Source organism: Dendrobates tinctorius, unplaced genomic scaffold, assembly GCF_039654945.1.
Source record: "Dendrobates tinctorius isolate UK_male_01 unplaced genomic scaffold, ASM3965494v1 ptg000028l, whole genome shotgun sequence".
NCBI classification, from domain to species: domain Eukaryota; kingdom Metazoa; phylum Chordata; class Amphibia; order Anura; family Dendrobatidae; genus Dendrobates; species Dendrobates tinctorius.
The window spans coordinates 19,657,054-19,681,875 of record NW_027361696.1 but is presented as its reverse complement, the minus strand read 5'-3'; the positions used below and the strand labels follow the sequence as shown (position 1 = coordinate 19,681,875).

General features: G+C 47.0%; 1 protein-coding gene across 1 annotated transcript in view; it reads left to right on the top strand.

The window, feature by feature from the left end:
* The window catches only part of ATP4A (ATPase H+/K+ transporting subunit alpha), a 48,776-nt gene that overhangs the window by 22,414 nt on the left and 1,540 nt on the right, over positions 1–24,822 (top strand). The window contains exons 12-22 of the mRNA XM_073570388.1: positions 2,106–2,298; positions 2,428–2,603; positions 3,018–3,154; positions 18,911–19,061; positions 19,177–19,345; positions 19,449–19,603; positions 22,908–23,031; positions 23,153–23,298; positions 23,448–23,581; positions 23,653–23,754; positions 23,836–23,927. Of these exons, the coding sequence (XP_073426489.1) occupies positions 2,106–2,298; positions 2,428–2,603; positions 3,018–3,154; positions 18,911–19,061; positions 19,177–19,345; positions 19,449–19,603; positions 22,908–23,031; positions 23,153–23,298; positions 23,448–23,581; positions 23,653–23,754; positions 23,836–23,927 (1,579 nt within the window). The remainder of the gene's footprint in view (positions 1–2,105; positions 2,299–2,427; positions 2,604–3,017; positions 3,155–18,910; positions 19,062–19,176; positions 19,346–19,448; positions 19,604–22,907; positions 23,032–23,152; positions 23,299–23,447; positions 23,582–23,652; positions 23,755–23,835; positions 23,928–24,822) is intronic.

The window sequence follows — 24,822 nt, the reverse complement described above, 5'->3', positions numbered from 1 at the left end:
ACACCTGTCCACAACCTCAGTCACACTCCAAACTCCACTATGGTGAAGACCCAAGAGCTGTCGAAGGACACCAGAAACAAAATTGTAGCCCTGCACCAGGCAGGGAAGACTGAATCTGCAATAGGCAAGCAGCTTGGTGTGATGATATCAACTGTTGGAGCAATAGTAAGAAAACGGAAGACATACAAGACCACTGATAATCTCCCTTGATCTGGGGCTGCATGCAATGATCACAAGAAAAGTGAGCAAAAATCCCAGAACTACACAGGAGGACCTAGTGAATGACCTGCATAGAGCTGGGACCACCGTAACAAAGGCTACCATCAGTAACACTCTACGCCGCCAGGGACTCAGATCCTGCAGTGCTAGACATGCTGCCTGCTTAAGCCAGTACATGTCCGGGCCCGTCTGAAGCTTGCTAGAGAGCATTTGGATTATCCAGAAGAGTATTGGGAGAAAGTAGAACTGATTGGTAGAAACAAAATTCGTTGTGTTTGGAGGAGACAGAATGCTGAGTTGCATCCAAAGAGTACCATATCTACTGTGAAGCATGGGGGTGGCAACATCATGCTTTGGGACTGTTAATCTGCAAAGGGACCAGGATGAATGATCTGTGTACACAAAAGAATTAATGGGGCCATGTATTGTGAGATTTTGAGGGCAAACCTCCTTCCATCAGCAAAGGCATTGAATATGAAACATGGATGGGTCTTTCAGCATGATAATGATCCCAAGCACACAACGAGGGCAAGGAAGGAGTGGCTTCGTAAGAAGCATATGAAGGTCTGGGAGTGGCCTAGCCAGTCTCCAGATCTCAAGCCCATAGAAAACCTTTGTAGGGATTTGAAAGTCAGTGTTGCCCAGCGACAGACCCAAAACATCACTGCTCTAGAGGTGATCTGCAAGGAGGAATGGGCCAACATACCACCAGTGTGTGCCAACCTTGTGAAGACTTACAGAAAACACTTGGCCTCTGTCATTGCCAACAAAGGATATATAACAAAATATTGAGATGAACTTTTGTTAATGACCAAATATTTATTTTCCACCATAATTTGAAAAATAAATCTTGACAAATCAGACAAGTTGATTTTTTGGATTTGTTTTCTCATTTTGAGTCTCATAGTTGTGGTCTACCTATGATGTCAATTACAGGCCTCTCTCATCTTTTTGAGTGGGAGAATTTGCACAATTTGTGGCTGTCAAAATACTTTTTTCCCCACTGTATATAATGCTTCTCAGCCATTGGCTGGGGAGGAAATATCAAGTGCACGCTTGCTAGCCCTTTAAGAGAACGGGAGCGCACGCACGCGTGCCCTAAGGACATCGTTGGAAGCTCTGCTGGGAGCATGCAAAGCATGAGGAAGGGAAGAACCGACCGCAGCGCAGATGAGTGAATGAGTGAAGTGACACGTCGGAGACCCTGCCTGTCAGAGCAGGTCTCCATCGTGGTGCTAACATAATCACAGTAATAGTTTTATAATTTATAGCAGTCACTGTTGTACAAGTAATAATCACAACAGTAATTGTGGTATTAGATATTGTAGTAATAATACTACTAGTAAGGTAGTCTTAGGAGAGGTTATAGAAGTCGTTCTCCTACTAGTAGTAGTGGAAAGAGAAGTTGTAATCAGGCTCAGACTGGCCTACCGATGAGCAGGAGAGTCCTCTGTTGGGCCTCTGTGAAGGAGCCCAGATGAGCATTGATCTTACACTTGATACATTTTTCTGCAATTTAAGAATCATCTAATCATTCATTTAAGAAGCTCACCAAATTAATATTACATAGAAACAAGAGTAAATTAGTGTACAAGGTTCAGCTAAACAGTGCACCCCAAGAATCAATGTTACTGCTGGGCATTTGAAAACCCAGTCTAACACTGGTTGTAGTAGTATTAATTATCATAGTAGTAATCTTATTAGAAGTAATCATTGTGGTAGTAAGAAAAAGTGGGTATTACAAGGAAGCAGATGCCTGACTTTGGTGAGTGGTTCCCATTTGTATTCATGGTCTTCTCCAAAGTTCACATGAACATCAAGCATTACTTCTCCAGTCCTGCGCCATCATCATCATTATATGCGACACCTGATGTTCTTTTCTCCAGCTATCCGTCCATGAGCTACAAGACCCCCTGGACCTGCGCTACTTGCTGGTGATGAAGGGCGCCCCAGAACGCATCCTGGAGAGATGTTCCACCATCATGATTAAAGGGCAGGAGATTCCTCTGGACACTCAGTGGCAGGAAGCCTTCCAGACAGCGTACATGGACCTGGGCGGTCTCGGTGAGAGAGTCTTGGGTAAGTAAAAGATGGAGTCACTGTTCTACATCACATAGATGGATGTCCTTGGATTTAGCGATCCCGTATTGGGATTTTTAGCTTTTACAGCATTATATTTGTATCGTGACCATTTCTTACACCTCTCAGGTTTCTGCCATCTTTATCTCAACGAGAAGGAGTTTCCCCGTGGATTTCACTTTGACACAGAAGACATGAACTTCCCAACCAGTGGCCTGTGCTTTGCTGGATTAATCTCTATGATTGACCCCCCTAGGGCCACCGTCCCTGACGCTGTCATGAAATGTAGGACTGCCGGAATTCGAGTAAGTGCGCAGGACTCTACAGCTCTACCTTGTGGTAAAGGTTAGACTAGACCATGAAAAAAATGGGGACCCTGCTTTAGTAACTGGCATAGTCCGATTGATAGAACTATCAACCACCTAAACATTTCCAGGATGTACGTATCTTTATTGAATTATTGATTAATCAGAACTTTGATCACTAGAACAATGTATAGGTTTTACTTGCAATACCAGGAGTGGCCACATGGAGTGCTGATAAATATAATCTCCAAATCCCCTGTCCATTAAATTAATCTAAAGCACCACCTAGTGGTAAAGGTGTTTGCAGTCATTTAAAAATTGCTTTCCATCTCAGATTTCATAACTTTTGTCATAAAGCAAAAAATAAAAGATCAATGTCAAAGATAATTTGATTTTGCTTTTTTCCCTGCCGAGGTCATAATGGTCACAGGAGATCATCCAATCACAGCCAAGGCTATTGCAGCCAGCGTGGGGATAATCTCCGAAGGCAGCGAGACAATGGAAGACATCGCAGCTCGTCTACGTATTCCTGTAGAGCAAGTCAACAAACGGTAATAATAAACAAATGACCAGAGGAAAGAATAGTGAGTGCAGCTCTGGGGTATAATACAGGATGAAACTCAGGATCAGGAATGTAATGTATGTACACAATAACTGCACCAGCAGAATAGTGAGTGCAGCTCTGCTCAGCTGCTGCTCATTCTGGTAATTGTGGGTGCTGTCAACACTGATCCTGCTGTGTGATCCTGAGCTCCAGAGAACCAACACCTCTCCACCCGGGGACCTGCTCTCTCTCCTACCTAGGGAGGGAGTGGGATTCCTGGGATGAGTGAAGGAGCCAAGTCCCAGGCTTCTGTTTCCCGGTTCAAGCCAGCGGGGGGCAGAAGAAACCAGCAACCGGCCTGCACATCAGAGGACTCTGGGGTGAGACGCTCCACCAGGAGTCGCAGCAATGTGGCTCCTACTCCCCCCAAGTCTGCAGAGACCCAGAGTAGCTGCAAGGCTTCCAACATGGAGGAGAAGCCTGCTAGCAGCGTGCAAGATGGCGGTCCTTCCAAAGGAAAGCTGAGTGCTCACTGAGATGAGGCTGACCTCACTGAGGAAGGTTGGGGGCTGCAGAGACCCAAGGAGACTGTGTCCACCTATGGCTCTCGGGTCATGAGCCACCTCCGTGAGTATGAAGAGGCGAGTAAGATCATCAGGATGCTCCGGGAGGAGCTGTGCTGCACAAGCACCAAAGCTGCAGGTTCCTCCAAACCCAGGAAGACCCAACTCCAGGCGGAGGTAAAGCAACTTAAACATGAAATTAATGAGCTGGAGATGAGAAAAGCTTTTATTAGAGAAAAAAGTGGACCATTTAGAGAAAAAACTGCTCAATGAAGACAGATTTAGAGAAATGGCTGATAACAGAGAGCAAAGGCAGATGGGGCTGCAGCCTGAGAACCAGGTGGCTGCTGCTGCTGATGATGATGATGATGATGATGAAGACCAGCAGAAAGCCCCACCTGCAAAGTCACCCGCAGGCCACGTGCAGCGAGCTCCCTGCTGGAGAGGTGACATTGGCATCTGGTCGCAGTTCTGCTGGCTCTGGGGCGGACAGTGATAACAATGGCCAGGGAGGGGCACTAATGGCAGAGATCAAGCTCCTGTAGTCCCCAGTGTGCCTTTAGAATTTCCATCTTGGTGACGATTTACCAGAGGAGGTACCTGGGGGCCAGAATAAAAAGGCAAAGAAGACCAAGCCAAAGCTACAGGAAGTGGTAAGCTATGTATATGCCCCCCTCCCTGTACCCCCTAAGTCAGCTGCAGGGTCAGCTCGCTTTATAAGCCCTATTGCCCAGCCCAGCCCGGGTACTGCTGTGGATCCGGTGCAAAGGTGTGGGGAGAGTACAGAGAATGGTAGTGAGGTGCAGAGCTCTGTCTCTGCTTGTAGTAGCGGGGACGTAGCAGCAGGTACATCAGCCGAGAGGCTGGGCAGTGAGGGCGGTCCGGCGGCGGGCATAAGGTTAAGCCATGATACTACGGTGCGCTCCTCAGTGGGAGGGGGGAGCGTCCCAGTGTCAGAGGCAGCTCCGGTAGCCTCGGCGCCCCTGAGTGCTGTTGCCGCTGATCACTTAGTTGAGAAGCGGCCGCAGTGTGAGGGGGTTGTCGGGGCTGGGCGCTCCGATCCTCCCAAAGTCCTGTTCTGCTTTGGCGCCGCTGGTCAGGAAGATCTTGATATAAAGGATCAGCGGCGCCTCACAATGGCTAAGGATCAGCGGCGCCTGATATCAACAATAAAGCAGCGGAAAATATCAACTGATGATGCGGAGGGAAAACATAAGACCAGGGGTGGGGTCGCCACCAGTTCTGTGGAGGAGACTGAGCCCCTTGTGCCTGATGATGCGGAGGTCAAAATGTTACCCCCTGTTACGGGTCCAGCAGGAGTGAATGTGGTGGGAGGTATGAATGTGGAAAAATTTTTGTCTTATGGTGTGGTTTCTGGTTTGGTGGAGAGTGAGGGTGTTATGGAGGTGGGTAATAGTGATACTGTTGGTGTAGATGTGGTCACTGGTCCGGTTGCCCCCCCGGTGGTGGCAGAACCCATCAAGAGTTATGCCTCTGTCACCTCCGGGAGAAATAGGGCATCCTCCTCGTCTCCGGGCTCTGGGGACGGCATGTTGCAGCGGCATCTCCTGGAGGCTCTAAAGAAGGGGGAGAGATCACTAATGGTAGCGGGTCGAGAGGTTGATCTATCCTTCTGGATAGAGAGGCATGACCTCTGGGCTTTCCGAGAATAAAATGGGGGAAATACAGTGTGGTCCCTCCCGACAGCTGGGCCAGGTAGTGTGCGTAGGAATGTGGTCCATCTACGGTGGATGGGCAGTGATGCGTGTCCTCCAAGGTCTAAGGTTGTGGAGCTCCTGCTGAAGATGGGCTTCAAGGCTATTGACATCAACTCCTTGATACATCCCTATTCCATGCCTGAGTTTGATGTCAGCTTTGTTGGGCCAGAGGGGCTTGAGCTCTTCTGGTCAAATTATGAGTTGGTAAAAAATAAGCACGGCTGGTGAGACTTTGCCATCTATGCTGTGTCTCGCCAAAATCAAGTCAAGAAAGTGACCGTGATGACTTGTATCGAGTTGCTTTCTTTTTATGACATCATGATGTGGCTTGGCCAATATGGAGAGGTGGTGGAGATGCCGAACAAAAATCATAATGAATTTAGTATCTGGTCAGGGGCCTGGACGTTGATGGTAAAACTTAAGCATTTAGGTGGTACGGTTGCCCACATTCCATCATCTGCCTTCCTGGGTAGGGATCGTATCCAGGTCTTCTACCAGGGGCAACCAAACCTCAGTCACAGGTGCAACGATATCAGCCATCTTGCTGCATCTTGTGTAGAGATTAGGTGCCACCTGTGTGATGACTTAGGTCACCCATTCAGCCGTTGTCCTTGCTCCTTCGCTAATCCAGTAGTGACCCCGGTGGTAGAAAGCCATGAGGCTGATTCTGGTGGGGAAGGGACTAACAGGGGTGAGGGGTCAAGGAGGAAAAGCAATAAAAAGACACCTGCCCAGCTGAGGCATCTGAACAAGCGCAGACAGTAGAGAGAGGTGGGCGAGCCCCGGGCTACTGAGGAGGTCAAGAGGATCCACAGGGAGGAAAGCACCACTGCCTCCAAATCCTCCCATTAGGAAAGTGTGGATGAGGATAATAGGCAGTGGCTAGAGAACAAGCGTAAGCTCGGCACCAAAAAGAGAAAGAAGGGAGATAAAACATCTTCTCCCACTCTGACCAAGGTACCTAAGGAAGGAAAAACTGACTCCCCTCTGGTTGGTCTTTCTAACCAGTTCCAAGCTCTTGAGAACATCTTGTCCTCTGAGGAGGAAGCTGAGAGTGAGGTTCTGGCTTTGGCTGGGTTTATAGGGGGTGCCGAGTCTTCTTCTTCTGGGAATGTAAGGTCCTTGGAGGGAGGGACTGGCCCAGAGTACAGAGGCGAGGACGATAAAAAGAAAAAACACGCGGGAATGGACACCTCCAGGTCATTAAAGAGGGAGAAAGCTTCCTTCGCTGAGGCAGAGAATAAGGGGAGTGGGAAGAAGAAAGCCATTTAACTCAATCACCAATGATGGTGGTACCCACTCTGTTGACGCTGGCGTCCATTAATATCGCAAGCATAAAGTCAACTACAGCTAGATTTACGGCCTTTGATTTTCTCAGCCGGGTTGAAGCTGATATTTTCTTTTTGCAAGAGACCGGGCTGCCAAATATAGCAGACGTGTTTAAAGATAAGAGGGGGTGGAGACGCAGGCCCTTTTATTGGTCTCTTGCGGCCAAGCCATATAGCTTAGTGGTGGTCCATTTTACCGCACCAGCGGAATGCCGATGGGTTATTGAGTTAGAAATGGGAAGGTGCCTGATCTTAGATGTCCTCATGAAGGGGCAAGAACTCAGGCTCTTTAAAATCTATGGTCCACAATCTAAGTGGGACCAAAAGTGTCGGCAGGTTGTCTTTTGAGGGGACTTAATACTGTCATGAGGCCACGAGATAGAGGAGGTTCCAGAGACAAGCTGACTTATGATAGCGTCACCCTTAATAGTATAGCTAGTGAGGCTCGCCTGGTGGATGTCAACATTCCACACACCCCAGGCCACAAGGGGTTCACCTATCATAGAGGTAACTGTAGGTCTAGGATAGATAGGTTTTATTTAAAGGAGGAAGCTGTCTCTTCAGCATTGTCTGTTGTTGAGGTGGAGTACTCCGACCACTGTTTAATTTTGTTTTCTCTGAATGTTAGAGACCCTCCGTATTGGAAGAGGCTTTTGGAGGCTCAATTCGTCTCTCTTGGAAGAAGCGGAGATAAGACACTTCTTTAAGGATTGGTACCCTTACTGGATCTTTGTAGTAGTAAGTCAGAGTGGTGGGAGATGTTCAAGAAAAGGATGGCGAGATTCTTCCGCCAGCTCTCAAGCCTCAGGAGTCTGAGCAGGTACCGCCTGTATCAGGGTCTGAGGAGGAAATTCGAGCATCTTGTCTCAACTGGAGGTAGCTGTGAGGAGATCTCCAGAGTGAAATCTTTGCTTATGAGGTGTCAGTACGATAGACACGCATCTTTGGTTTTTGAGATGGATTACGGGAACTACCGCTCGCCCAACTCTTACAAAAACTGCAATCTGTCAGTGAATAGTAAAGTGGTTTCAGGACTGGTCGACACTATGGGGTCCCTGAGGTGATCCAGATAAGAGATCTTGGAGGTTGTCTGATCCTTCTACTCGCACCTCTTGGGGAAGAGGGATCTTGATTGGGATGAGATGTCGGCTTTCCTGGCTGAAGCCGTTCCCGAACCAGGGGTAGACCCCTCTCTTGACGTTTTGACAGAGATGATCAGGGAAGAGGAAGTTAAGCTGGCGATTGAAGGGCTTTCCCAAAAAAAATTGCCCGGGCCAGATGGATTAACATCTGAGTTCTATAAGGCCTTTAAGGACGCTTTGGTTCCCCTTTTGACTGAGGTGTTCAATGTGTGTCTTTCCTCGGGCACTCTGCCAAAGTCAATGAAGAGGTCTGCCCTGATCATCTTGTCAAAGGGTAAGGACCCATCTTGCATTGAGAATTGGCATCCCATAGCGCTTCTCAATGCAGACAGGAAGGTTCTGGCAAAGGTGCTGTTTAATCGGCTGGTGAAATTTGCACCCCAACTCCTTTCGGAGGCCCAGCATTGCTCTGTTCCAGATCGCAGCACATTTAGTGCTGTGCTCGGTGTCCGGGAGGCGGTGGAGCAGGGTAGGGCTGGTCACTGGAAGGGGTACATGCTGTCACTGGACCAGGCAAAAGCATTTGATCGGGTTAATCGCAAGTACCTCTGGTCTGTCCTTCTGAGATATGGCCTGCTAGGGGGGTTTGTTGATTGGCTAAAAGCTAAAAACCTTGTACGGTGGGGCATAGAGTTTCCCGCTTGTGAACAGTTGGATTGACAGCTCTTTTGAGGTTGGATCTGGTGTTCGCCAGGGTTGTCCCTTGAGCCTGCTGTTGCATGATTGACCCATTTCTTAGGAGGGTGGAACGTGGACCGTTGGTCGGGACCGGGATGGACCGGGTAGCATCGGAAGCCACTCTGAGGGTGGTGGCATATGCCGAAGATGTCACTGTTTTTGTTTCCTCTCACGAGGAGGCAGAGTGGCTGTTGTCAGAGGTAGATCGCTACTCGGAAGCATCTGAGTCCAAGATCAACCGGGTTAAGTGTGAGAGTCTCTGGCTGGGAGTAGGAGATCTTGGCTTTGATCTCCCAGACACCCTTCCAGGACCCAAAGTCTCTGCAAAAGTCCTTGGCATTGAATTTGGCCAGGGAGATTACCCCAAACTAAATTGAGACAGCAGGCTAGAGATCGCCACTCAGAAGGTGAACCAATCGAAGGGTTGGTCTTTGACCCTAAGAGAAAGGGTAAACCTGCTCCCTTTACTGATTTATCTGGGCAGTGTGTGCATCTTGCCGGAGTCTCTCTGGACACAGATCTACAGTTTGCTCTTCCAACTTTTGTGGGGGAATAGACTGAACCTGATCAAGGGGGAGGTTACTTACCGTACGAGGAGACTAGGAGGGTTGAGTATGGTCAACCCTGTGGTATTCCTTGTGGATACCTTAATTAAAATCAATATTGCAAACCTCTGGAAAGAGAGGGCTCCTCCATGGGTATTCTTCTGTAGGGGATGGTTTCAGCCTTTCTTCCAGGAATGGGAGACAGGAGGGCAAGTGAAGGATCTTCGCACACCGCATGGACATCTTCCGGCTTACGCTACCTTGGTTCTGAAGGTAATTCACCAGTGGGGTCTGGGAATGTGGGAGATCAGGACTCTGCCAAGGAAACTCCTTGACAATAGGGTTCTGTTGACCCATTTCCAGAGGCCTTTGGCACTCAGGTATTGCCCAAGTCGGGATCTTGGGGTGGGTTTGCATCTTTTGAATTCTATTAGGATCCCCTCGATGTTTTGGGACTTGGCTTGGCGCTGCTTCCATGTGAGGGACAATCTGACGTGTAGGAGCTCTGGGGCCAGGAACTGTCCTCGGTAGCATTGTGGTACCGTGTTGTAAACCATGGACTACTTCCTGCTTCATTGTCCCTTCAACACAGAGGTATACAACAGGGTGGGTGCCTCACATAGACGCATAGACACATAGAATCGTAGAGTTGGAAGGGACCTCCTGGGCCATCTGGTCCAACCCCCTGCTCAAAGCAGGATTCGCTAAATCATCCCAGTCAGATGTCTGTCCAGCCTCTGTTTGAAGACTTCTATTGAAGGAGAACTCACCACTTCTCGTGGCAGCTTGTTCCACTCCATTGGCTGGCCGGTCTCTCCTATGCGGAATGGGCCTATAGAGCATTTGGAGACCTTGGTAGTCGGGACCGCTGCACCTTAATTCTAGTTAGCGCAGTGGTTAGGTATCAGGCTATGTGCACACGTGCCGAATTGCCACGGAAATTTCTGCAGCAATTCCTCAACTCCCTGCCTCAAGAAATCTGCATGCGTAATTCCCGCGAAAAACTAGCGGTTTGCAAGTGTAATTAGCTTGCAGAATGCTAGCGTTTTCCAAGCGATCTGTAGCATCGCTTGGAAAACTGATTGACAGGTTGGTCACACTCGTCAAACATAGTGTTTGACAAGTGTGACCAACTTTTTACTATTGAGGCTGCCTATGGGATTCCGCTGCGGATAAAAACGCAGAATTAGCACAGCATGTGCGGAATGCCATTGAGTTCAATGGTGTTATGAATGAGTCACCGAAGGAGGAAAAAACAAAAATACAAGCTAAGTCCAGAAAACCGGAGAGGTTGGTAGCTATTGGATTGCAGACCCCTGATCTTATCCACAACAACTAACAGTAGCCGTGGGGGGTTCCTACGATGCCCTAGACCCCTCGATCACAGCCGGAGAACTAAATAGGCCTAAAGAAAGGGGAAATCTAAACTGCCCCAGAGCAGACCCCAAAGCAATAGGCAGCCCCCAACATATAATGACGGTGAAGCAAGATGAAAACACTAACACAGATAGAAAGATAGGTTGAGCAAACGATGGGGCCTAAGCTAACTAAGAAGGACAGGATAGAAAAGCTGCTGTCTGCAATCCGCAAAAAACCCTACCAAAAAATGTCCCAACCGTCTGATAGGAAAAACTGGCCCTGAAGTCGCTAGGACTTCAAAATGACTATAACAGCACTCAGGTAAATTCTGAAGACAGAGCAAAGAGACAAACTGATCAGAGACAAAAATGGAACTCAGCACACCCCCGACCGAGGATGGCTGAACTCCGAAAAACAAGGTAAGCAAAACAAAACTAATAAGTTCAATAGCAGAGCAAAAACTTATCTTTGGAAGCAGGAATCAGACTGGTCTCCAAGAATCCAGCAGAGAAATCACCAGCGACTCAGAAGGGCGTCGGCTGCCTTATATCCAGTCAGCAGTTCCTGTTACCCAGTCATCATCTACCAGATCAGGTGTTTGGTAATCAGCCTCACTACCTTCCTTCACCAGAAGAGGGAGTTCATCAGACATCGACAGTGAAGGGGAAAATGAACTCGCAACACAATGGGCTGCTTATTTTATGCGTTTTCGCGGCAAAAACGCATAAAATCCACAGGAATTCTACACGTGTGCACATAGCCTCACACGTGGAATGCACGGTGCTTAGTGGGTCGCCCTCCCAGGGCCTTGGGGTACCGGTGTCAGGGAGGAAAGGTGTCACAGCAGCGGTGACCCGGTCCGTGGCCCTGGGCGCCCAAATCAATGGTGGTTTGTGATATAGTTTATGTGAACAGTTTGTGACGCCACCTGTGGTGTTTGGCAAGATGTTAAGCCAACGCTGCATGCAGTTCCACTGGGACTGATGAGATGCTGCAGCAAAGATGGTGTAGCTCCCCACAGGTGGAGCTGTAGTCCCAGGGCAGTGTGGATGTAAGATTAGAGGTGAGGCACAAGCGGTGAGGGGATTGATACCCAGGTGTAGTGGTGCTGAAGATGTTAGTGCGCAAATGAATGAAGGACACCAGGCTTGCAGTTTTAACGCTTTACTCACAGTTCATGGCACACACTTGTGCCCGCTTCCATGCTGTGTCCTCCGGGGCAGAGACTCAGTCAACCTCCCGGGCCAGTCAGGGCTCTCCTCTCCAACACTCCTCCAACATGTACCTTTCCTGAACGACTCCTCTATTGCGCCTTAAGGTGTGAAGAGCTCCAGTACCGTGGTACTCTGGACTTCCTCGTCAGATGCTCCTAACAACTCTACTCGTATGGCAGACAGCTGTAGCCTCTCTCAGGGACTCCCTTCTCTGGAGTCCTGGCTCTCTATTCAGTTGCTGTTGTGCCCCAAGTCTTAGATGGTAGTAGTCAATTTACAGCCAACTTCTCCACCGGTGTCTGCTGCAGAACCATAAGTGTCCATACAACCTCGGGGACCAGGCCCCGGCCTTGCGCTGAGAACCTATAGGCAGGGTTCCTCTTCCAACCCACGTCTCCTCTCTGTTCTCTACTCTTTCGTTCCGTACTGATCTTTCTCTCTCTTATGGAAGCTTATGTTGCAGTTCTACGTCTTTCTCCTTCCGTTCCTTTCCCGTGCCACCTGGCTCAGATCACTGAGGCAGCTGCAGCACTCCTTCTCTCTGACCCGTCCTCAGACTCTCGTGACTGACTGTCCAGACTCCCCTCGGACTGATCTCAGACTGATCTCCTCTCGCCTGACCTCCCGCCAGACTGACCTGTAATTCTAAACCTTCCCAACCTTTTATATGGATCTCAACTCCACCCACCTCCCAGCACATCCAGTGTTCCATGCAGGGAACTACCAGAGGTACTCTCTAAGCACTGAGCCGCAATGTGGTTGTGCAGAACTACCCTGTTGTGTGGGGTGCGAGTGTTGGAGTGTGGAAAGGAGCCCCCAACTTACCTAGGTGGTGGGGTACTACACCTTAGGAGAAGGTGCAGTACCTCTGTGGCGACTGAGCCTCTGGGGCGCCACATACCCCCCGTTAAACACAACACGTCCGCGGGCTGCAAGGTAAACAAAGTTGACAGCAAAGAAACATACAAAAATGTTGCAATGCAGAACAAACTTTTCTTATACTAAACTTCCTAGTATAGGAGGTACTTATTCTTAAACGTCACAAACAATTCTAATTTAACTATCTAAATTTCAAGTCAAAAAGTGCAATTTTTCATTCTATCATTGCTATTATCTGTGACTATCACTTCAGTATTATTCAGCTTTCCTTCTCTAGTACATGTTTCTTTATCATTTTTCTCTCTTCTAGATGCAAGACGCTGACCGCAAGTACCTGGTCCGTCACCTGTCTACTTTCAATTCTTTATTCTGTATCAAAACATTCTCAATTCTCTGTAAAAGCCATTTCTCAGTTACTAATACTCTTATAAAACACATTATCAAATACTTTAGTAAAACATTCAACAGTTATTCTTGTAAGTGCTGGACACCGCTCCCAGACGGGATTTCTTGCAGTGTCCTTTGAGGTAGACATCATCTTCGAAAAGTGTCCATGCAAAACATCATCTTCGCAAAGTATCTTTATGTAAAACATCATCTTCGCAAAGTGTCTTTATGTAAAACCAAGAGAGGGCACCTAAAGAGGTGCTACTATTTACAAGTAAGAGTTTTTGGATCACTCCAAGTTCATGATCGCTAGTTCAAAATTGTAGAACGCTGCCACTGCAAAAATCAGGCAACAAAAGTGCTACCAGTAAAACATGATAACAACAAAAATAAGGCACAACTGGTGCAACAAACCCTCCTGAGTAACGAGATTTACTGTAAATTTTCTTAATTGTGGTCCCCTCCTGGGGTTCTGGAAGCCGAACTGGAACTGTCACCATACGTATGGGGTGCGAGTGTTGGAGTGTGGAAAGGAGCCCCCAACTTACCTAGGTGGTGGGGCACTACACCTTAGGAGAAGGTGCAGTACCTCTGTGGCGACTGAGCCTCAGGGGCGCCACATTAGTATTGACACAACGGAAAATCCTCCCAGTGGACGATGTGTATAGGACCATACTCGGTGACCTGGTGAAGGTGCGCTCTCTGGAGTATGAGAGACTGGGCACATGTAGGGCCGCTCTCCTCTGGAGGGGCTTTTCTTTTAGTGTGCCCTAGTCTGGTTATCTCCTTTCCTGGTGGTGGGCTGCTGCTGACACTGTAGATTTTTGTTTTGTGATCTGTATACAGTGATGTAGGGCTGCAGGCGCCAAACTTTGGTTTGTGATTTTGTGGTTATTGTAGTGTTTGTTTCTGTATATATTGTATATAGGGATATAGATTTGGGTGTAGGTGTTAGGTTGGGTGGTGGGAAAAGGGGGGAGGTGGGTTTATCTTGTGGGACTATGGGACACTTGGGTGTTTGAAAGAAAAACTGTCACTGCCTGATCTGGCCTATGGACGTTGAACATGGACTGAGGTATGAGACGCAGGACCAGCTCTCAGGTCAGGGCGGGGGTTGGGAATGGTGGACTTGAGTGTGAGGTGTTTAGTTTAGTCTTGTATATATTTGTATAGTTTGTGGCTATTTTATATATATACAGTCATATGTGAAAGTTTGGGCACCCCTATTAATGTTAACCTTTTTTCCTTATAACAATTTTGTTTTTTGCAACAGCTATTTCAGTTTCATATATCTAATAACTGATGGACTCAGTTATATTTCTGGATTCAAATGAGGTTTATTGTACTAACAGATAATGTGCAATCTGCATTTAAACAAAATTTGACCGGTGCAAAAGTATGGGCACCTCAACATAAAAGTGATATTAATATTTCGTAGATCCTCCTTTTGCAAAAATAACAGCCTCTAGTCGCTTCCTGTAGCTATTAATGAGTTCCTGGATGAAGGTATTTGTGACCATTCCTGTTTACAAAACAATTACAGTTCAGTTAAGTTTGATGGTCGCCGAGCATGGACAGCCCGCTTCAAATCATCCCACAGATGTTCAATGATATTCAGGTCTGGGGACTGGGATGGCCATTCCAGAGCATTGTAATTGTTCCTCTGCATGGATGCCTGAGTAGATTTGGAGCGGTGTTTTGGATCATTGTCTTGCTGAAATATCCATCCCCTGCGTAACTTCAACTTCGTCACTGATTCTTGCACATTATTGTCAAGAATCTGCTGATACTGAGTTGAATCCATGCGACCCTCAACTTTAACAAGATTCCTGGTGCCGGCATTAGCCACACAGCCCCAAAGCATGATGGAACCTCCACCAAATTTTACTGTGGGTAGCAAGTGTTTTTCTTGGAATGCTGTGTTTTTTAGCATCCATGCATAACGCCTTTTTGTATGACCAAACAACTCAATCTTTGTTTCATCAGTCCACAGGACCTTCTTCCAAAATGTAACTGGCATGTCCAAATGTGCTTTTGCATACCTCAGGCGACTCTGTTTGTGGCGTGCTTGCAGAAACGGCTTCTTTCGCATCACTCTCCCATACAGCTTCTCCTTGTGCAAAGTGCGCTGTATTGTTGACCGATGCACAGTGACACCATCTGCAGCAAGATGATGCTGCAGGTCTTTGGAGGTGGTCTGTGGATTGTCCTTGACTGCTCTCACCATTCTTCTTCTCTGCCTTTCTGATATTTTTGCTGGCCTGCCACTTCTGGGCTTAACAAGAACTGTACCTGTGTTCTTCCATTTCCTTACTATGTTCCTCACAGTGGAAACTGACAGGTTAAATCTCTGAGGCAACTTTTTGTATCCTGCCCCTGAAAAGCTATGTAGAATAATCTTTGTTTTCAGATCATTTGAGAGTTGTTTTGAGGAGCCCATGATGCCACTCTTCATAGGAGAATCAAATAGGAGAACTACTTGCAAGTGGCCACCTTAAATACCTTTTCTCATGATTTGATACACCTGGCTATGAAGTTCAAAGCTCAATGAGGTTACAAAACCAATTTAGTGCTTCAGGAAGTCAGTAAAAAGTAGTTAGGAGTGTTCAAATCAAGAAAATGATAAGGGTGCCCATACTTTTGCACTGGTCAAATTTTGTTTAAATGCAGATTGCACATTTTCTGTTAGTACAATAAACCTCATTTGAATCCAGAAATATAACTGAGTCCATCAGTTATTAGATATATGAAACTGAAATAGCTGTTGCAAAAACCAAAATTGTTATAAAGAAAAAAGGTTAACATTAATAGGGGTGCCCAAACTTTTACATATGACTGTATGTTATTATTATTATTATTTATTGTTATAGCGCCATTTATTCCATGGCGCTTTACATGTAAGGAGGGGTATACATAATAAAAACAAGTACAATAATGTTAAACAATACAAGTCATAACTGGTACAGGAGAGCGGACCCTGCCCATGAAGGCTTACAATCTACAAGGGATGGGTGAGAATACAGTAGGCGAGGGTAGAGCTGGTCATGCAGTGGTTTGGTCGATCGGTGGTTACTGCAGGTTATAGGCTTGTCGGAAGAGGTGGGTCTTCAGGCTCTTTTTGAAGGTTTCGATGGAAGGTGAGAGTCCGATATGTTATGGTAGAGAGTTCCAAAATAGGGGTGATGCACGAGAGAAATCTTGTATGCGATTGTGGGAAGAGGAGATAAGAGGGGAGTAGAGATCTTGTGAGGATCGGAGTATGCAGGATGCGTGCAGGAAAGTACCAGGAGACGAGGTCACAGATGTATGGAGGAGACAGGTTGTGGATGGCTTTGTATGTCATGGTTAGGGTTTTGTACTGGAGTCTCTGGGCAATGGGGAGCCAGTGAATGGATTGACAGAGGGGAGAAGCTGGGGAATAGCGGGGGGAGAGGTGGATTAGTCAGGCAGCAGAGTTTAGAATAGATTGGAGGGGTGCGAGAGTGTTCGAGGGGAGGCCACAGAGCAGGAGGTTGCAGTAGTCAAGGCGAGAGATTATGAGGGCATGGACTAGGGTTTTTGCAGATTTTTGGTTGAGGAATGAACGGATTCGTGAAATATTTTTGAGTTGAAGTCGGCAGGAAGTGGAAAGGGCTTGGATATGTGGTTTGAAGGAGAGATCAGCGTCAAGGACTACCCTGAGGCAGCAAGCATTTTAAAAAAATGTTTATGTATATATTTATGCAGGCCTTTGTTTATTTTATTGTTTGTTATTTTGTTTGGTGACCGGACCAGAAGGTGTAAGTACTTAATATTATTTATTATTCTCTATATACTGTACTGTATGTATAATATGTGAAAGGAGAGAATGAGCGGCTGGACCAGTGTTCATTATACGGATTGTTTTCTGGCTGATATCTTGCTATGTTTCTGTTATTATTGTTACGTTTTTAATTTTTATAATAAAAGATCTACAGGATGTAACTCAGGATCAGTAATGTAATGTATGTACACAGTGACTGCACCAGCTGAATAGTGAGTGCAGCTCTGGAATATAATACAGGATGTAACTCAGGATCAGTAATGTAATGTATGTACATAGTGACTCCACCAGCAGTATAGTGAGTGCAGCTCTGGAGTATAATACAGGATGTAACTCAAGATGAGTAATGTACTGTATGTACACAGTGACTGCACCATCAGAATAGTGAGTGCAGCTCTGGAGTATAATACAGGTTGTAACTCAGGATCAGTAATGTAATGTATGTACACAGTGAGTGGACCAGCAGAATAGTGAGTGCATCTCTGGGGTATAATACAGGATGTAACTCAGGATCAGTAATGTAATGTATGTACACAGTGACTCCACCAGCAGTATAGTGAGTGCAGGTCTGGAGTATAATACAGAATGTAACTCAGGATCACTACAGGTCAGTAATGTAATGTAAGTACACAGTGACTCCATAAGCAGTATAGTGAGTGCAGCTCTGGAGTATAATACAGGATTTAACTCCTGATCCCAACCCCCATCTGTGGACGTTGGGACCTCAGACAATCTTCATGGAGTTGGCTCCTAACCGTTTGTGCAGACACACGCACATTTGTGGCCTGCTGGAGGCCATTATGCAGGGCTCTGGCAGTACTCCTCCTGTTCCTTTTTGCACAAAGACGGAGGTAGCGGTCCTGCTGCTGGGTTGTTGCCCTCCTACGGCCCCCTCCACGTCTCCTGGTGTACTGGCCTGTCTCCTGGTAGCACCTCCAGCCTCTGGACACTACGCTACAGACAAAGCAAACCTTCTTGCCATAGCTCGCATTGATGTGCCATCCTGGATGAGCTGCACTACCTGAGCCACTTGAGTGGGATGTAGAGTCAGTCTCAAGCTACCATGATTGTGAAAGCACAACCAACAATCAAAAGTGACTAAAACATCAGCCAGAAAGCATTGGTATGGAGATGTGGTCTGTGATCCCCACCTGCAGAACCACTCCTTTATTGAGGGTGTCTTGATAATTGCCAATAATTTCCATCTGTTTTCTATTCTATTTGCACAACAGCTAGTGAAATTGATTGTCAATCAGTGTTGCTTCCTAAGTGGACAGTTTGATGTCACAGAAGTTTGATTTACTTGGATTTATATTCTGTTAAGTGTTCCCTTTATTTTTTTGAGCATTGTATGTACAAAGTGACTGCACCAGCAGAATAGTGAGTGCAGCTCTGGAGTATAATACAGGATGTAACTCAGGATCAGTAATGTAATGTATGTACAAAGTGACTGCACCAGCAGAATAGTGAGTGCAGCTCTGGAGTATAATACAGGATGTAACTCAGGATCAGTAATGTAATGTATGTACACAGTGACTGCACCAGCAGAATAGTGAGTGCAGCTCTGGAGTATAATACTGGATGTAACTCAGGATCAGTATTGTAATGTATGTACACAGTGACTGCACCTGCAGAATAGTGAGTGCAGCTCTGGAGTATAATACAGGATGTAACTCAGGATCAGTAATGTAATGTATGTACAAAGTGACTGCACCAGCAGAATAGTGAGTGCAGCTCTGGAGTATAATACAGGATGTAACTCAGGATCAGTAATGTAATGTATGTACACAGTGACTGCACCAGCAGAGTAGTGAGTGCAGCTCTGGAGTATAATACAGGATGTAACTCAGGATCAGTAATGTAATGTATGTACAAAGTGACTGCACCAGCAGAATAGTGAGTGCAGCTCTGGAGTATAATACAGGATGTATCTCAGGATCAGTAATGTAATGTCTGTACATAGTGACTGCACCAGCAGAATAGTGAGTGCAGCTCTGGGGTATAATACAGGATGTAACTCAGGATCAGTAATGTAATGTATGTACACAGTGACTGCACCAGCAGAATAGTGAGTGCATCTCTGGTGTATTAAGCTGTATGTAACTCAGGATCATCACAGGATGATTAATACCTTTATATGTCCCACAGTGATGCTCGGGCGTGTGTCATTAATGGTGGGCAGCTGAAAGACATGAGCAGCGAGGAGCTGGTGGAAGTGCTGAAGATGCACCCCGAGATGGTGTTCGCTCGTACGTCCCCTCAGCAGAAGTTGATCATTGTGGAAAGTTGTCAGAAACTGGTAAATGCCACCAGTCTTGTAATGTCATCTTTCGCTCTCTGCAGCAGGACACAATCTATAAGGTGCAGTGGTCTCAAGAGCTCACAATCTATCAGCTCTGACTGTTGTCTTACAGGGAGCCATTGTGGCAGTGACAGGAGATGGTGTCAATGACTCTCCCGCTCTGAAGAAAGCAGACATCGGAATCGCTATGGGAATTGCTGGGTCTGACGCAGCTAAAAACGCAGCCGACATGATCCTGCTGGACGATAACTTTGCATCCATCGTCACAGGCGTGGAACAAGGTGAGGCCACACTGAGGGTATCTGCCGCCACCTGGTGGCAATGCTGGTGACATGCAGGATTGGCTTTTTGTGTGTTGCATATAATACGTCTTCCCTCCGGCAGGGCGTCTGATTTTTGACAATCTGAAGAAATCCATCGCTTACACCCTGACCAAGAACATACCAGAGCTGGCGCCATATCTCATCTACATCACAGCCAGTGTCCCCCTGCCCCTAGGCTGCATCACCATCCTCTTCATCGAGCTGTGCACAGATATTGTGAGTAATGCGTGAGCATACAATAATCATAGCCTGCATTATACTCCAGACGTGCATTCATAATCCACAGGCAAAAATCTCCTTTTACAGTAATGTATGTACAGTGACTGCATCACCAGAATAGTGAGTGCAGCTCTGGAGTATAATACAGGATGTAACTCAGGATCAATAATGTAATGTATGTACACAGTGACTGTACCAGCAGAATAGTGAGTGCAGCTCTGGGGTATAATACAGGATGTAACTCAGGATCAGTAATGTACTGTATGTACACAGTGACTGTACCAGCAGAATAGTGAGTGCAGCTCTGGGGTATAATACAGGATGTAACTCAGGATCAGTAATGTAATGTATATACACAGTGACTGCACCAGCTGAATATTGAGTGCAGCTCTGGGACATAATACTGGATGTAACTCTGGATCAGTAAGGAAATGTTTGTACAGTGACTGCACCAGAAGATTAGTGAGTGCAGCTCTGGAGTATAATACAGGATGTAACTCAGGATCAGTAATGTAATGTATGTACACAGTGACTGCACCAGCAGAATAGTGAGTGCAGCTCTGGAGGATAATACAGAATGTAACGCGGGATCAGTAATGTAATGTATGTACACAGTGACTGCACCACCAGAATAGTGAGTGCAGCTCTGGGGTATAATACAGGATGTAACTCAGGATCAGTAATGTAATGTATGTACACAGTGACTGCACCAGCAGAATAGTGAGTGCAGCTCTGGAATATAATACAGGAGGTAACTCAGGATCAGTAATGTAATGTATGTACACAGTGACTGCACCACCAGAATAGTGAGTGCAGCTCTGGGGTATAATACAGGATGTAACTCAGGATCAGTAATGTAATGTATGTACACAGTGACTGCACCAGCAGAGTAGTGAGTGCAGCTCTGGAGTATAATACAGGATGTAACTCAGGATCAGTAATGTAATGTATGTACACAGTGACTGAACCAGCAGAATAGTGAGTGCAGCTCTGGGGTATAATACAGGATGTAACTCAGGGTCAGTAACGTACTGTATGTACACAGTGAATGCACGAGCAGAATAGTGAGTATGTGGACATGATCAGGAATGGCTCAGTATTTCACATAGGTAAAATCTGCACCAAATCTGCATCTGAGGTCACTGGCAGGTCACCTGCGTTTTTCCGCATGCGTTTTTTTTGTAACGTGAAATAAAGTTAATTGAATGTTGGCTTCTGGGAAGGAAAAAAAAAAGTGATTTCCTGTTTGCAGATATATTGGGGTATGCGCGGTCAGTAATCGTAGCGGGTTGGACGCTGCGTTCATCCACAGCGTCCAGGTGTTACAGCATAGTGGATGGGATTTCAAGAAATCCCATTCGCACTATGCGTGCACCGATGCCCGCGGCTCACCCGCAGAGATGGACATGGGGCACGCTTTCCAGACCACAGCATGTCTATTTATGTAGCTACATAAATTACCAATTCACTATCATTAGATGAGGTAAAACCGCATTATCTTCCTAGTCACATGTGTATTAAGTGCAGGAACGCAGCTTACCACACATGTGAACTAATTTAAATAATGGTGAACCTTGTGACACAGCCAGAAGTACACGACCCAGGAAGTAGAGGAAAGCACAGAGACAGGTCCCCTCCTTTTTAATAAATATTTTAAAAAAAATTACAGCAGACTACTGGGGCTGGTATTTCAGGCTGATATGGATCCAATATCCATGAACCTTACCAACCAGGCCACAGCAGTCTGCTTACCTTGGATGGTTAGCAAAAATAGTGGGATCCCCTCAAAAAAAAAAAAAACAACGTGGGGTCCCCCTATATTTGTTAAGCAGCCAAGGAAAAAGCAGACAGCTGTTGCCTGGTATTCTCAGGCTGGTGAGGCCCATGGATTTTGGCCCTCACCAGCTTAAAAATAGTAGCCTACCGCCAACCCACAATAAGCACATCCAAAGATGCGCCAATTGTGGCACTTTACCTGGCTCTTCCCACTTGCCCTGTAGCAGTGGCAAGTGGGGTAGAAGTTGTGGGGTTGAGGTCACGTTTGTATTGTCAGGTGACCTCAAGCCCACGGCTTAGTAATGGGGAAGCGTCTATAAGACATCTATCCAGCAGTAATCCTATAGTTACATGGTAAATAAACACACAGCCAGAATAAAGTCCTTTAATTGAAATAATGACAGACTCCTTTAATAGCTCTTAATTAAACCATACTTACTGCATCGCCTAATTGCACCGACGCCCTTGATCTCCTGTAAGAGAGAAAAAAAAAAAAAAGCAACACTATACCATACCTGTCCGTCGTGCAGATATACATACTGTCCCACGACGAGTCCAGCTCTGCTACATCTGGATGCCTTTGGCTGAACGGTGGCATGCCACCACTCAGCCTGATATCCAGACATAGCGGAGCTTGAAGAGGACCTTGATCTGAGATGAGCTTGATGACCAGAGATAGCTCGGTCCCCGGCAGTCACGTGCACTGCAGTTCTCATGATCAGCTGATCGTGAGAACTTGGCTAGTGACCGGAGACAACCCCATTCCCGGCAGTTACGTGCACGGCCGATCTCACGATCAGCTCATCGCGAGAACTGCAGTGTACGCAAACTTTTGGCTGAAGCAAGGTACGACATTATTTAAATTAGTACACTTGCATAGTAAGCTGCGTTCCCGCACTTACTACGTATGTGATTAAGAAGATAATATGGTTTTACCGCATCTAATGATAGTGAATGGGTAATTTACGCAGCGGAGACAGAGCATCTCCGCTACCTAAATTGACATGCTGCGGTCTGGAAAGACGCGCCGCATGTGCGACTCCGCAGGGAAGCCGGAGGTATCTTAGGACGCAAAGTGGAGCTGCAACATCTGACCCCTGCAGAAGAAGCGTCCAACCTGCAGCGTTTACTGACCATGCGAACATACCCTACACAGGATGTAACTCAGGATCAGTAATGTAATGTATGTACACAGTGACTGCACCAGCAGAATAGTGAGTGCAGCTCTGGGGTATAATACAGGATGTAACTCAGGATCAGTAATGTAATGTATGTACACAGTGACTGCACCAGCAGAATAGTGAGTGCAGCTCTGGAGTATAATACAGGAGGTAACTCAGGATCAGTAATGTATGTACACAGTGACTGCACCAGCAGAATAGCGAGTGCAGCTCTGAAGTGTAATATACACACAGTTTGTGTGAACAAGATAGGTGATAATTTTCAGCAGTTACCCCTTAGGGCAAACATACACTTAATAGAGAACATTATACTCCACTTTCCTTTATGTTTCCTCTTTGCTCAGTTCCCATCCGTGTCTCTGGCCTATGAGAAAGCTGAGAGCGACATCATGCATCTGAAGCCAAGAAACCCACGCCGTGACCGACTGGTGAATGAGGCTCTGGCTGTATATTCCTACTTCCAGATTGGTGGGTCACAGTTGGTAGAAGTACATGGGGAGCGGTGACAGACGTGTTGGGATATTCCACTCCAGACCCTTGGGATGACGACCTTGGTGCATTAGTCCTGATCTCCACCTTCTGTTTCCAGGTGTCATTCAGTCATTTGCCGGCTTTGTGGACTACTTCACAACGATGGCCCAGGAGGGCTGGTACCCGGCCTATTGCATCGGCCTCCGCGCCCAGTGGGAGAACCAGCACTTACAGGATTTGGAGGACAGCTACGGCCAGGAATGGGTAACACACGATGCATGACAACCTGAATGCTGGGTCAGAAGGGTGCGATATGCCTTTCCCTCCTGCGGGGGGCAGTCTCGCACACATGGCCAGTACATAGATTGTATAGACCTGCTGCACCCTACATTAACCCTTGCGTTCACCTGCAGACATTCAGCCAGCGCCTCTATCAGCAGTACAACTGCTACACCGTGTTCTTCCTCAGCATCGAGGTGTGCCAGATCGCCGACGTCCTCATCAGGAAGACCCGGCGTCTGTCCGTCTTCCAGCAGGGATTTTTCAGGTGGGTAAACTCCAGCGCCCCTCCAGTCTCAGAGAAACGTCCACGTGTGTAACGCTGCCGTCACCCCCCAGGAACAAAGTCCTGCTGATCGCCATCATCTTCCAGTTGTGTCTGGGTAACTTCCTGTGTTACTGCCCCGGGATGCCCAACGTCTTCAACTTCATGCCCATCCGGTAAGAGGGTCTGTCAGATCCCGTGTCTGGCCCCCGGGGTCCTGTCTGGCCTTTGACACTCATCTTCTCTCATCCTCTCAGGTTCCAGTGGTGGCTCGTTCCAGTGCCGTTCGGAATTTTAATTTTCGTTTATGACGAGATCCGTAAGCTCGGTGTCCGAAGGCACCCAGGAAGTGAGTACACCCCGAAGCCTGCGCCCTGGGGAGCGACCTCCATAAGGGCCTGAGATGCAGATCCAGTAGTTTTACATTTTCTCCTATTCCTTTTTCTTACTGGAGGCCTCATTACTTGGACACATAGGGAAACCCTGATCATAGAAGCCAATCTGAGGAAGCAGACCTGTACTGTAAAGTACGGGGGTGGGATCATTTAATACTTAAAGGGAAGCTGGCACCAGGTTTTGCCCATATAAGATGTGGCTACTGCCTCTCAGGGCTTATCTACAGCATTTTATAATGCTGTTGATAAGCCCCCAAACCGACCTGCAAGAGAAGAGAAATAAATTTTATTATACTCACCCGGGGGGCAGTCCGGTCTGATGGGTGTCGCAGGTCCGTCGCCTCCCATCTTCTTGCTTCATGGCTCCACGGCATCGCGCTCCTACGCAGAGCAAATTCCTGCAGTGCCCAGCCTCTCTGACCTTTCCTGGCGCCTGTGCACTGTAGTACTTTGCTCTGCCCTCAACAGGGCAGAGCAATACACCTGTGTAGTAGTGCGATGCCAGGGAGCCATGAAGCAAGCAGGAGGGCGGCATCGCAATAAGATGGAAGGCGCCGGACCCGACAGCCATCGGACCGGACTGCCCCCTGGGTGAGTATAATAAAACGTATTTTTTCAGGTCGGATCGGGGGCTTATGTACAAGCACTGAAATGCAGTGGCCGTATCTTAGAACGGCCAAAACTGCTGACAGGTTCTCTTTAAGATTACTTAATTAGACTGAGTTGAACTTGATGCCAGATGTGTTCATATGCAGAGCTGTAGTGTAAAGCAAGGGGGGCAGAAAAGAAGATTAGCCAGTAATGGGACAGGAAGCAGATTCTAGACCACCAGAGACCCCAATAACCGGT